This window comes from Mustela lutreola, chromosome 1, assembly GCF_030435805.1.
Source record: "Mustela lutreola isolate mMusLut2 chromosome 1, mMusLut2.pri, whole genome shotgun sequence".
Classification (NCBI taxonomy): Eukaryota; Metazoa; Chordata; class Mammalia; order Carnivora; family Mustelidae; genus Mustela; species Mustela lutreola.
This window is the reverse complement of record NC_081290.1, coordinates 154,236,808-154,250,011: the sequence shown is the minus strand read 5'-3', so window position 1 is coordinate 154,250,011 and position 13,204 is coordinate 154,236,808. Positions and strand designations below refer to the sequence as shown.

General features: G+C 49.9%; 1 protein-coding gene across 1 annotated transcript in view; it reads left to right on the top strand.

Annotated features, from left to right (window-relative positions):
- The window catches only part of FAM167A (family with sequence similarity 167 member A), a 42,601-nt gene extending 30,264 nt beyond the window's left edge, over positions 1 to 12,337 (top strand). The window contains exon 4 of the mRNA XM_059177302.1: positions 9,107 to 12,337. Within this exon, the coding sequence (XP_059033285.1) occupies positions 9,107 to 9,370 (264 nt within the window). The 3' untranslated portion in view covers positions 9,371 to 12,337. The remainder of the gene's footprint in view (positions 1 to 9,106) is intronic.
- Positions 12,338 to 13,204: the final 867 nt, after the last annotated feature.

Here is a 13,204-nt window from a genome sequence, read left to right as displayed (position 1 = left end):
CCACAGGGGGTCCCCACTCTGGCAACTTTCCCACCCAGAGACACCCCAGCAGGACGTCCTGCTTTAGAGAGGCCAAGGAGCCAGGCTCTCCTTGTAGTCTGCCTCGAGGCCTCGCTCTAGCAGCTTGCCAGGAGCGGTGCAGCTCTGCGAGGTCCCTGCTGGCTGTCCAGGGCACTGGCCGGGAAGTTGGGGAAGGCCCGCACCGGCCAAACTGAGAACCCCCCACCTGGGAGGGTCCCCTGCCAAATCCTGAAGTGCTTGGGCATTACCAGCTCCATGAAACCTGATAAGACACGTGATAAGGGGGACGTTAATGCCACCCTGCCAACCCCACCCGCTATGCCTAAGTGTGAGGAGCAACACAGGTGTCAGGTGTCAGTAATAATCTGCGAAGTGTGTGGGAAGCATGATTTGTCAACCAGCTCTACTCCAGGCCCTGCTGATGAGGGAAGAGGAATGATACCAGACCTCGGCACTCAAGGACTCCTTTGACTTAGTGGGAGAGTAAAGGGTGACAAACAGGAAATAACTCAGCTCTGCAGTTCTGGAGGCTAAAGTGGAACTAATACTTATGGAACCTCATGTCCTATACAGAGTCTCTTACACATGTGTTACTCGTGTCATTCTCAAGAGCAGACATTATGATTATGCCCATTTCACAGATAAGGAAATCGAAGCTCAGACAGCTTGAGCAACTAGCCCAGAGTTACACCATCAGCGAGTGGTCAATGAAGGACTTTGAACCCACAAGCCAGTGCTCTGTTCATACTATTCACTGCCTCTCCACAGGCCTGGAGGGCAGCCTGGGTGAGAAAGACGGGAAAGGCCCCCTGGGATTGCCCCAGCTGGAGAAAATCAAAACATGGCTCTGGGGAGGTATCATCCATTGATGGGCTCATTCTTTCTTCCTTTCTTCCTTCCTTTCATTCAATCACTCACTCAACAAATGGCTTTTGAGCACCAGAGCTATGCACCAGGCCCTGGAATGGGCCTGGTGAACACAGGGTAGTCATTTCTCCTTGGTGTTTTGCGACCTGATGGGGGGACAGATGAGTCAACTAAGCCTTATGGAAGTACTGCGGTAGGAGGCACCCATGGTGGGGAGTGTCACCCAATCTGCAGGGTTTAGGGGCAAGGGCTGGTCCTGAAGGATGATACGGAAGGAAAGAAGTATTCTCGGGGAGGGAATAAGGACCCAGTGTGACTGCCATGGAGGGAAAGAGGCTCAGAGTGGAAGAGCTGAGGCTGAAGAGACCAAGGGAGCCAGGAGGGCTGGTGGTACCTTTGAAAGTTTTGAAGGGTGGGGAGACCTGTTCTCTAGCCTCTTGAGTGTAGGGCCCAGGGCAGACAGTGGGAGGGGAGTTGTCCTTCCCAACACGGCCACAGCGCCCATCTCTTCTGCTCTCACTCAAAGGACACAGGATTCCTCTCTTGGGTGTGGAGCTTCTAGGCCCACCTCATGTCCAGGAGGCAGTCTTATCAGGGAGGGGAAGGGGATCAGCATCCCCTTTCCATAAAGGGGTCACACCACAGCCCAGAGCCACTCATCTCACTAGGGGCTGATCTAGGACTGTGTCTTACTCTCTTGCTGCTACTGCAACAAATACCGCAGCCTGGGTAGCTTCACAGCAACAGACATCGAATTCTCACAGTCTGGAGGCTGCAAGGCCAGAATCGGGCGACCAGCACGGTCAGGAGAGGGCCCTCTTCGGGTCACAGACTTCTTGCTGAGTCCTCACATGGGGGAAGAAGAGGTGGAGGAATCTCTCTGGAGTTTCTTAGAAGAGTGTCAATCCCATTCATGACTTAAGCGCATCCCAAAGGCTCTACCTCCAAATACTGTCACATCGGACATGAGGGTTTCAGCGTGTGAATTTTGGGGTCACACAAACATTCAAAGCAAACTGGAACCCAGAGCCTCTGGGGACAGATCTAGGGGCTCTTCAGGATGCATCAGGCTGTCCTTCTTAAAGGCCAGCCTTGTGAGTGAAGACGCAGTTTGGTCTAGGACCTTCCAAGTTTGAAAATCAATGGCCTGATCATATACATAGAGTTTGACTCTTGCCACAGAGGACAGACAGTCCCTTGCAGGGTACTGCTCTCTTCTCTGGCTCTGGGCTCTGCTCAAACTTTCCCTCCCATTAGACAGTGGCTCCAAGGGGGCACAAGAGCCAGATGGTTATCTTCTGCCCAGACAATGGGAGCCGTGGTGCCCTTCCACCCACCCACACCCTGGGCCAGGGACAGCCTGGCACCTACCCAAGACCAGTGGCATCAGAGTGGCAGCCATGAGCACAGCCTCTCCTTTGCCAGGAAGAGTGTTCTCCTGCTGCCAGAGTAGAGACCTTTGAGAAGCATGTTCCAGCCTCCTCTCAAATCAGCAGCTTTGCTGGAAAATCAATCCCCAAACAGTTTGGTTTCTAGGGGTGTTGGAAAAAAATGTTTTTTAATTTTTCCCAGACCCTAAAGTTGCCTCTAGCAGCACATTTCAGTGACACTACTTGCTTGCTTTCCTAACAGCATTATTCTGGCTCTTTCTCAGAGGCCAAACCCAAGATCAAATAATGAATAATATTTTCTCCAGGTTTCTAAGTGTGTTCCTACCCAGCACTGATGAAAACAATAAGCCGGACCTTTCGGTTAAGTTATATAAATCACCACTCAGCTTACAAAAACTACTTCTAAGGTTCAAGAATGAAGTCTTGTAGAGAATACAGCGCGTTCTGTCCTTTCACGCGCAACTGAGAAAATGGCCCGGATTTTTCTACTCTGTCTCTCGTCAGCATCAGTCAGAGCCTAATTGTGACTGTGGGGCTGGGGTGGTTTAGATCCGAGCCTCAGAAATAGGGGTTGAATGAAATGCCCTTGATCACCTTGGGATTCTTTGTGTCTTCCGGGACCTGTGCTAATCCCTGTGGGACTCAGTCCTGCTCAGTCCTGCTCCTCTGGTTTGCCCTGGGCATAGGCCCTTCTCTGGGGTAAGCTTTAGAGATAGATTTGCAAACCTCTGCCCAGAGGTGCACAGGGCCTAGTCTCAAGCCCTGGTCCCCATCTTGTTGTTTCTTCAAATTAAGAAAACAGAAACTTTTCAGGGGCAAATGTGCAGAATTGTCCAGAAAATGAAGAAAACAAAGCAGGTCAGAACAGGACTTCGGGGAGGCCCGGTGCTGGAGAGAGGAGGGTGTGTCCCACAGGCCATGCACTAGCACTCGCTTTAGGAAGCAGGAGCTGTGGGGAACAAAGGCAGAACATTCAGAAGAATTGCTTCTTGTGCTCCCGAAAGTCTGCTGGTTATGTGCCTTTTGCATTTTTCCAAACTCCTTAAATCTTCAGGGCGTTTTAGACCTGCAGAGAGCAGACCCAAGAAAGTGTTCTCGCACATCCTATGGGCAACTGGGAATAAAGGTATCAGCCGAACCTCGCACGTTTAAGACTTTATTCAAGAAACAGACCTGCTGGCTTCCCTGGAATGCCAAGATGTCATCCAGAGTTTTAGACTGAGCAAGTGAACACAGGGCAAGTGGGCAAGGGGTGCTGAGGAAGGGAACAAATCATCCAGATTCCACAAAAATGCCTCTTCCCTCAGTCTGCTGCGGCCATTGCCAAAGAACAAAATACTCTCTCCTCGGCAGCTGGTCTGAGCCTCTCCTTCTCTGGTCACTGTTCCTCCGACCTACCTCAGAGAAGCCTTCAACCTCCCAGACCACTCCACCTCCTTCAGGGCCTGGGGGGTTCCCAGTGTCACCCATGATAAAGAATGTATCCCACAGAAAGACGGGCCTCTGGCTGACCAGGACAAGTCCTCCTCGCCAACGCCTGCAACGTCCACACGTGCCCGGGACCGCAGAGACTTCTAGGACGTGGGACTTGGGAAGCTCAAACCAGGAAGGTCCTGGGCAGACCAGGTCGGAGTGACTCCCCGCCCCCCCCAGATGTGTAGCTTTTGTTGTTTCTTTAATGGTGGTAAAATACATGTATATTACATAAAATTACCATTTTAGGCTTTTTTAAGTGTATAATTAATTAGGACATTCCCAGCCTTGTGCTGTGGTGCTCACCGCCATCCATCTCCAGAAAGGCTTTCTTCTTCCCCAACCAAAACTTTGTCCCCAGTAAGCACACACTCCCCTATCCCCCCAGCCCCTGGGGACCCCCATTCAATTCTCTGTCTCTATGAGTTTGACTACTTAGGTATGTCATGTAAGTGGAATTGTAAAGTACTTGTGCCTTTTGTGGCTGGCTTCTCTCTTCCATATCATCCTCAAGGTCTCCCATGATATGTCAAGATGGCGGAAGGACATGCCATTGTATGGGCAGGCCGTATTTTGTTTATCTCTGCATCCATCCCTGGACACATGGGTTACTCCCACCCTTCATCTCTTGTGAATAACGCTGCTATGGAGCTACCAGTTAATGTACAGCCCCTACTTTCTATTCTTGCAGGGATCTATCCGCAAGAGGCACTGCTGGGTCATGTGGCAATCCCATGTGTCATTTTTTGAGGAACTGCCTCACTGTTCTCCACATTAGTTCACTGCAACGTCGGCTTTCACTCCACCCAGCCCAGAGGCGGGAGTCAGCCTGTCTTCTAACTCCTCCTGAGAACTGGCCCCAGAAACTTCCCGGCAGAGCCCTCTCCCATGAGGTCCTTCCATGAATTTCCGCAGCTGGCCAGCCTACCTGGGTTGGCTACATCCAAGCACCGCGGTTGCCGCCAGGCCATCAATTGGCCGCCTTCTCCTTCCTGGGCTTCCTCACCCAGTGGGAACACGCCCTGTCACCGCAATGTGCTAACAGCCGCCACACACTGACATTTCTCCCCCTTTCACCAAGTACTATGCCCTAATTACAGGATTACAGTCACTGTGGGCGCTCCTCCGAGAATCCAGCAAGAGCCTCTATTGTGCAGGAACAACAGGCCACCCTGGGCAGGGAGATTAGAAATCAGCACGTCCTACAGTAGAGTCTTTGCCAGGGAGAGCATTAACCCACACTGATTGTTGAGTCACTGGGACCAGGTTTTAGGGCCAGCATCTCAGTTGTTTTAATGAAGTCTTAAAAGTGGGAGGTTCTGGCTAATTTCCACATTCTGCACCTAGGCCCAGAGAAAGAACTTAAAGGTGAACCTCTTGCCTTTGACTGACAGCGTTCACCTCACCTGGCTTTCACTTATTGTCTGCTATGCTTCTCATAGTCCTTAGAATAAACAGGATCCCTTCTCTCTAGAAGAAGAGACAGGAGTTCAGGACTCACCCAAAGCCACATAGCTAGTAAAGAGGGGGTTCCACTGGAACCAAGAGTCTAACCCCAGAGCAATGGATTTCCCACTTCTCACTGCTTCTGGGATCCAGTCCACCTCCAGGTCAGCGGAAGCCATGGAGAGGCCTCCAGTTCTGGGCTCTGATGGGCCCTGGGGTGATCCGAGTGCACACACCCTGGCTGGCCAACCCCAGACAGTCCCTTAAACTTCTCTGAGTTGGTTTCCTCTGTTTCCTCTTCCGGAACACAGATCAAAATAGCTCTCATCTAAAGCTATGCTTCCACTGCACCTGACAGTATGTGGCAGAAGATGGGATGTGAGGCCATCGCTGCCTGAACACCTCCTTGGCAGAGAAGACAGAAAAGGCAGGAGGGCCTCCATCCCCCCGGCCAGACCCCATCCCAGGAGCTGCCATTTTCTAACTTACTGCAAGCAGGATCCATGAAGACGTACTTACGTTCGTTAAACACTTCTGCAAATGTTAAAATCTAAAAAGCCTCTTAACCTGTATGAACCTTGTAGACATGAGGCTAAGTGCAATAAGCCAGTCACAAAAGGACAGATTCTGTGTGATTTCACTTACATAAGGCAGGTGGGGCAGTTGCATTCATAGAGACAGACAGTGAAATGGTGGTTCTGGGGGCTGGGGGGATAGGGTTGGGGGGGAGGGGGAGTTGTTTAGCGGGGACAGAGTTTCAGTTTGACAAGGTGGAGAGATCTGCAGGTAGATAGTGGGGATGGTTGCATATCAGTGAGGATGTGCTTAATGCCTCTGAGCTGTACACTTAACAGTGATGAAGACAGTAAAAATTGGATGTTCTGTGTGTTTTACCACAATGAAAAAAATGAAAAAAAAAAAATTCTAGGGTGCCTGGGTGACTCTGTTGGTTAAACAACTGCCTTCAGCTTGGGTCATGTTCCTGGAGTCCCGGGATCGAGTCCCACTTCATGTTCTCCTGATGACCTCTTTTCTATCATTCTTTTTCTCTCAAACAAACAAAAATTCTATGGGTGGGGCAGCAGGGAGACTGTACATTTTGCTTAGGTGTTTTTTGTTCTTTTTAATTTTTATTTTTTTTTTAGCTGTGGGAGCTCATTTCTGTCTGGATCTGGTATGATTACAGCAGAGTTACCTCTTAAGGGCGGGCGGGGCGGGGGCGGGGCTCTAATTAATGTTCAAGGTACAGAGTCACCCTTGGGAAATCCTTAGTGAGTGAGAATAGGACCAACAGGGCCAATTTTCCCGGTGGTGTTGGAACACTGTTTCTCTGAGCATCAGATGCAGCAGCGGACTGACATTCAGGGATCATAATACAGTAGATACTCTGAGTGACTCCTGGGGCAGATATTCACACTGAGGCACCCTCAGAACCAGGGTCTGCTGGGAAAACAGCAGCTTTCCAGTCCCCCTCGTGGTCCTTGGGGCATAAACAAGTAGAATGGGCAGAATCCTCAGCCCCATGGGAAGTGTGGTCTTACTTCTCTTCTTTCCCTTGTACAGAGTTGAATGAATCCAAGCTCAGTGAGTGTGTGAACTGGCCCCCCCAAAGAGAACTGGACATGTACCTTACATTCACCCGTCTGTCCAACAAACACTGATGGGATTTCAACCCTAAATTGTCCTCTGGCCTTTGTCTGGATCTATTAGCCCTAGAAAAACAGACCTTTTCCTCCAACCCTACAGATCCCATCTCACAGATACTCCCAGACACCTGCTCAAACCTGAAACTTTCCAACTTCAAAGATCTTTTCAGATCTAAGATCCATTTCCTGGGCCCAGAGTTTAAACCTAAACCATGAAGTTCCTATCTTTTCAAAGAGCTCTATCTTCAAATTAGAAAATACCCCAGAGAAATGGTTGAATCAAGACTCCTCAAAGACCATATTACATAAAGCAATGGGTGTGAGCTGGCATTGTCTTTCAGACAAATCTGATGACCATCTCCTTTAGAAGGGTTTCAGACAACACTTAGCCCACTTTCAGGCATGACTAAGGGCTCCATAGCTAATGAATGGATAACCAGCTGCCCTTTGATGAGTCTGCCATCATTAATTTGTTGCTATTCTAATTCAATAAAATATTCTTGAAGATTTATTTAGTCATTTTAGAGAGAGAGAGAGAGCAGGGGTGGGGGCAGAGGGAGAGGGAGAGAAACTCAAGCTGAATCCCTAATAAACGTGGATTCCCAGGACCCCAGAGCTATGACCTGAGCCAAAATTGGGAGTTCCTTGTCAGTGGCTTGGGCTCTTGAGTCTGTTTGTCTGGGTTTCTCATCGCAACTCTGCCATTTTTGCCCTTTGTGATTTGACACAGTGATTGATTTCATGAGTTGCTGCCTCTTCATCTCTTAACGTGTGGATGATGATGGTGATATTACTTAACAGAGTTGTAGTGAAGAGTAACTGTAACAGGTTGATGTACCCACTTTAGACTGAATCTTTGTGCCCCCCCTCCAAATTCATATGTTAAAGCCCTTACCCCCAGTGTGATGGTATTTGGAGGTGGGCCTTTAGGAGGTAATTAGATTTTGAGGTCATCAGTGTGGGGCCCCCATCATGAAATTAATGTCACTTCGAAAAGAAGGAAAGCTGAGCTTTCTCTTTCCATCATGTGGGGATATAGCAAGAAGGTGGCCATTTGCAAGCCAAGAGAAGGTCCTCAGTAAGAGTAGAATCAGCCCACCCCTTGATCTTGGACTTCTTGACCATGAGAACTATGAAAAATAAATGTCTACTGGTTAAGCCTGCCAGTCTGTGGTGTTTTATATGGCAGCCTGAGCAGACTAATACATACCTGAAGAACTAAGAACAATGCCTGGTTCATAGTAAAACATCCAGTAAATATTAGCATATATTTATATATTTGTTTGTTTGTTTTGAAACTTTATTAAGAAATACTACAGGCAGGGGCGCCTGGGTGGCTCAGTGTGTTCAGCATCCAACTCTTGGCTTCATCTCAAGTCATGATCTCATGGTCATGAACTCCGAATTGGGCTTAGCGGGGAGTCTGTTTGAGGATTCTCTTTTTCCCTCTTCCTCTGCCCCTCCTCCTGCTTGCTCTCTCTCTCTCTCTTTCTCTCAAATACACAAATTAATTAAATACTTTTAAAAACATATTACAGGGCGCCTGGGTGGCTCAGTCGGTTAAGCGGCTGTCTTCAGCTCAGGTCATGATCCCCGAGTCCCAGGATCGAGTCCTGCATCAGACTTTCAGCTCCATAGGGAGTCTGCTTCTCCCTCTGACCTTCTACCCTCTCATGCTCTCTCTTATTTGCTCTCTCTCTCAAATAGATCAAATGTTTGAAAAAAAAAAACAACAACATATTGCAGTCATTTTTAAATGTTTAAAGATTTAAAGAATGATCTAACAGTAGACCCACCACCCAACATAAGGTATGAAATATTACCAATAAAGCTGAAGCCCCCATGAACCTTCCTTAACCACCTTCTTTCCTTCCCTCCCAGAGGTAATCATTCTTCTCAGTTTGGTATGTAAACCATTCCCGCGCACTCCTTTATACTCTTACTCTACCCATGTGTGTCTGTGAACAATGAGACTGAACCTTTAAGCCAGGACGGACAGGTGCCTCTTCCAGAAGTATTTAGACATAGACTCTAGCCTGGCATGAAGTGTTGTTGGGGGAAACCGTCTGTCCCCATTTGTCATCTTGCTGTGTGTGTCTTTTCACCTTCCTGAGCAAGGAATGTGCCAGTATCTCCAGGTGGACCAGCTGGTGGTGCAAGCCATTAATTAGGTCTCCCATCAGCAGGTCTGTGTTTGTCAGAGACTATGGAGCTGCAACCCCAGCCCACCTCTTTGCTGATGCCTCCCTTCCTCCCTTCCAGATGGAGATGCGGCTACAGGACCAGCAGCTGGCCAGACAGCTCATGCGCCTGCGCAGTGACATCAGCAAGCTGAAGATCGAGCAGACCTGTGACCTGCATAGGAGAATGCTCAATGACGCCACCTACGAGCTGGAGGAACGGGACGAGCTGTCTGATCTCTTCTGCGACTCTCCGTTGGCCTCCTCCTTCAGTCTCTCCACCCCACTCAAGCTCATTGGAGTCACCAAGATGAATATCAACTCCAGGAGGTTCTCTCTGTGCTGAGAAGCCCTAGAAGGGGTCCGAGGAGCCAGAACAGAGTGTTTGGGAGGCGGGGAGGGCATGGAGGTTGTATCACCTTGAGTGAGTCTCCCCAGGGGCAGGGCTTCCCTGTGGCTTCCCCGTGTGGGCCCTCAGACCCATGGCAGGTGCTCTGTCAGGGGGCCCCGACTGTGGAGCCCCACAACCCCTTGACTGTCCATGACCCAACGTGTTCTGCAGAAGGGCTGCTCCATCCAGGTGTTCAGTGAGACCTGGCTCCTAGCATGACTCATCCATCCTCCCCTCACTGACCCGCATTCCGTTTCCTCAGAATCACTGGTGCTATGATCTGAGATCCCAAAGGGGGGCCACCAAATGCTATGTTTCTTGCAGAAAACTTTCCCAAGGGCACTGAGCCCCCAGGGAGGAGGTGATTAGGTACCTCAGATGAGCCCATCTGCTGTTGCTGTCCTCTAAGTACTGGCTCAGATTCACCATAGACAGGTGACTCAGCAGCCCTGACAGGGACCCAGGAGGAAAGGAAAACCAGAAGGAGTGACAAAGTGAAGCTTGGGAACACAGGCCCCATAACCATCGCCAGCTTCTCTGCTGAGCGGCCGTCCAGGCTCCTGTCAGTCTTAGACCTTGGCACAACCACGGCTGTGTCAATTGTTTCTAGTGCATGCCAGGACACACAGGGGCCACAGGGGTGGAGCAAACACGGATGTCCTCTCTGCTGCCTTCCCTGGCCGCACACACCAATCCCAATCTCCAAAGCGCCCCTTTGCCGCCACCCTGCTCCTCCAGGGGAGTGCCCGAGTGAACTAGGTAAGTCTGTCAGTGGATTTCCCAGCACCAAATTCTCCTGGTGGCATCACCTTTGTCCCCTTTCTGCCCTCCCTAGAACGACTTGAGGAAGCTCAGGAGCTCACCCTGAGCCTCCTCTGACATTCTGTGCCTGATTTAAACCACTAACTTCAATTGAATCAGACTGTTACTAATCTGTTGCTAACGTGTTCAGAGCTGTTTGATTTTTGTCCACATGGTGATGCCAGTTGGGTAGGTCAAGTGCATTAGTTCAGGATTTGACTTGAAAGGTTCTCCCTGATGACAAGCATGAGGATGAGCAAGGCGAAGACCAAGGCCTCAACAGGGAGGAAAGTTAGCCTCATAGAATGCCACCTGGTGCAGGTTCTCCTGCCAGCGGGGGGTGGCTTTTGACGTCCCCTAGTTCAAGCCTCCTTGTGCATAAAGGAGTAAAGTGAAGCCAGGGAAAGAGGATGACTTCCCTCAGATTATGCGGCTCCGTAGTGGCTACAGACGGCCAACAGGTTAAATCATTATTGAGAATGTCAAGACAGATCATATATCAAGGAACTTGGTCCTAATGCTTTGCCAAACCCACCAACTGCCAAGCCCTCTACACTCCACCTCATCATGCATCCCCCAAGCGTACCTCTCATTTTGCAGTCCTGAATATTTGGGTCCAACTTAGAGCAATGCCTGGAAAGTGGACCCACAGAACACGTGTTACCAGTCACACTTCCATAGTTGAAGTACGGTGTCCTGATGTTCTTTCATGTTTCATCTTCCCGTAGAGTCTCTCTGGGCCCATGCACATCTCACACAAACACACACACACACACACACACACACTCTGACCCACGTTGGGAAGGTTGTTTTCTTTGGTGGGCTGGCAGTGGGAGGACATGAATGAGTGGTCCCTAGTTAGAAAAGAACTTGTTCTCTTTCTGGTAATGTCAAAGAGCCAGAAGCGTTATGCCTCCTTCACAGAAGGTAGAGCAACATAGCTAAGATGTGTTTTCTGCCTGCCTCTGAGCAGTGACTCAAGTGTGAGGCCCAAAGGACTGGTCCGCAGAGACTTCTTGGTGGAACGCCTGACCTTTTAGACCTGCTCCCCCTCAGGCAGGAAGGGAGGTGGATTTTCTCGACCCCAAGCTGTCTCTCCTCAGGGATAATGTACTAGCATTGCCCATTTCCACCGAGACATTCCTGCCGGGCTTCTCTGAGACGCGTCCTTGGGACGGCTGGGGAGCAGGCTGGCCCATACCCGCCACCCGCTCTGGGGAGGCACATAGGCACACGCACTCACACCCACACCCACGCAGGAAAGCCCATTGCATCTTCTGAAAATAATGCCAAACTGGGTTTTTTTCCCCCCTTTCTAGAAATCAGTCATTACAGTAATCGAAAAAATTGGCTTCAACGGAAGCTGATTTCGTTGATTTGGTCGGTCCAATTGAATTGGCATCAACTGGGTGATTTAGTTGTTCAGCTCGCCTAATGTCCCCTTCCTTTCTTTGTTCTCTGAGAGGAGACTGAGATCCTGGCACACTTTTGGGAATCGGTTGGATGTCTCAGCTCTTTTGCTTCGCTCAGCCAAAGAGAATTTGATTTGGGGATGAGGACGGAGGAGAAAGGGGAGGACCAGAGAGGAGAGTGGAGGACCGTCGACTGGGTGCATCCCCTTACTCACCCATCACCCCGTGTCCATTAGCTCCTTATTCTGCCAGGGAACACAAATAACTCGGCAGGTCGGTTCAGTGTTGTGGATTCCCTGCCTTATGGGGCTCAAGTGATGTCTGTGCGTCACCTGTAACCTCACCTGCATCGCCAGCATCCTGGGGCCACCTTCTGGTGTGCCACATGTACACAATGTTTGTAGTTTAATCATCTACCCATCTCTGCCATCCCCAAGGACCCTGGGTGTAAACCACAAGGTCCCCACTGACACCATTGTGCACAGCAGTGTGTGATGCCTTCATGGACTTGGCAGAGATCACAGAGGCCCGGAGAGCCTGGGGAGGCTTGAGAGGGCCTGCTCCAGCCCCGGGCCTCCTCCCTGTAGCAATACCAAGTGCTATTACATAATTGATGGACAATTTATAATCTTATTTTTTATGATTCTGTGTTTCTATATTGCTGTTAGAAGAAGTGAATAAAAATATTTCAAAAGGAGATACCACATAAGGGGGAGAAATTTGTTTTCTTTTACCTCGTTCCTATTACAGCACACAGGGAAAGAGAGAGAGAGAGGGAAGGGGGAGGGAGGGGGGAGGGGGGAGGGAGGGAGGGAGGGAGAGAGGGAGGAAGAGAGGCAGGGAGGATGAGTTTGAGATTGACTTTGGCCCTGCTTTGGGACATAATTTGGAGGTAAAGCCAACAGCTTGGCTATGGAGTGTGAAGGAAACCGAGGAATGGAGAACCACCTGCTGGCCGGCAGCTGGGTGGAGAGGGTACCATTTACTGAGACGAAGATGTCTTGAGGGGAACGTGATTGGGGCAGAGGGACAAGACCAGTAGTTGTGTCGCAAGTGTGGTACATTTAAATGTACATCCCAGTGGGGAGTGAGGGAGTGGTTGGCTATAGGGACCTGGATTTCAGGAAAAGGTCATTGTTGGAAACACAAATTTGGGAGTCTGGATTTGGGTGTTTGGATGATCTTAAAAGCACCATGCCTGTGTAAGTCCTCAAGGAAGAAAGAGAGGATGTAAGAGAAAGGCTCTAAGTACCACCTCCTGAGACTCCAGCATCTAGAGGTCTGGAGACCAAATGGAAGATCTCCAGACCTCTATGGGGGGGGGGGAGCAGAAGTGACCTTCTAGGGCTGGTGTGGCTGCTCCATTCAGGGGCACAGCCTGACGCTACACTAGCTGCCCAGCAGCCCCAGCTGAGGGTATCCCTCCAGGACCGATGACATAGGTCACTATGGTCACCACCATGGTGGCTTCCAGACCCCCCCTGCAGATCTTATCTAATTTATTTAGAAAGGGTTTTGAACTCTGTTGACAGCATTCCCTTTGGCTTCTTAGCAGGAACAGAAGGGTGTCCCCACT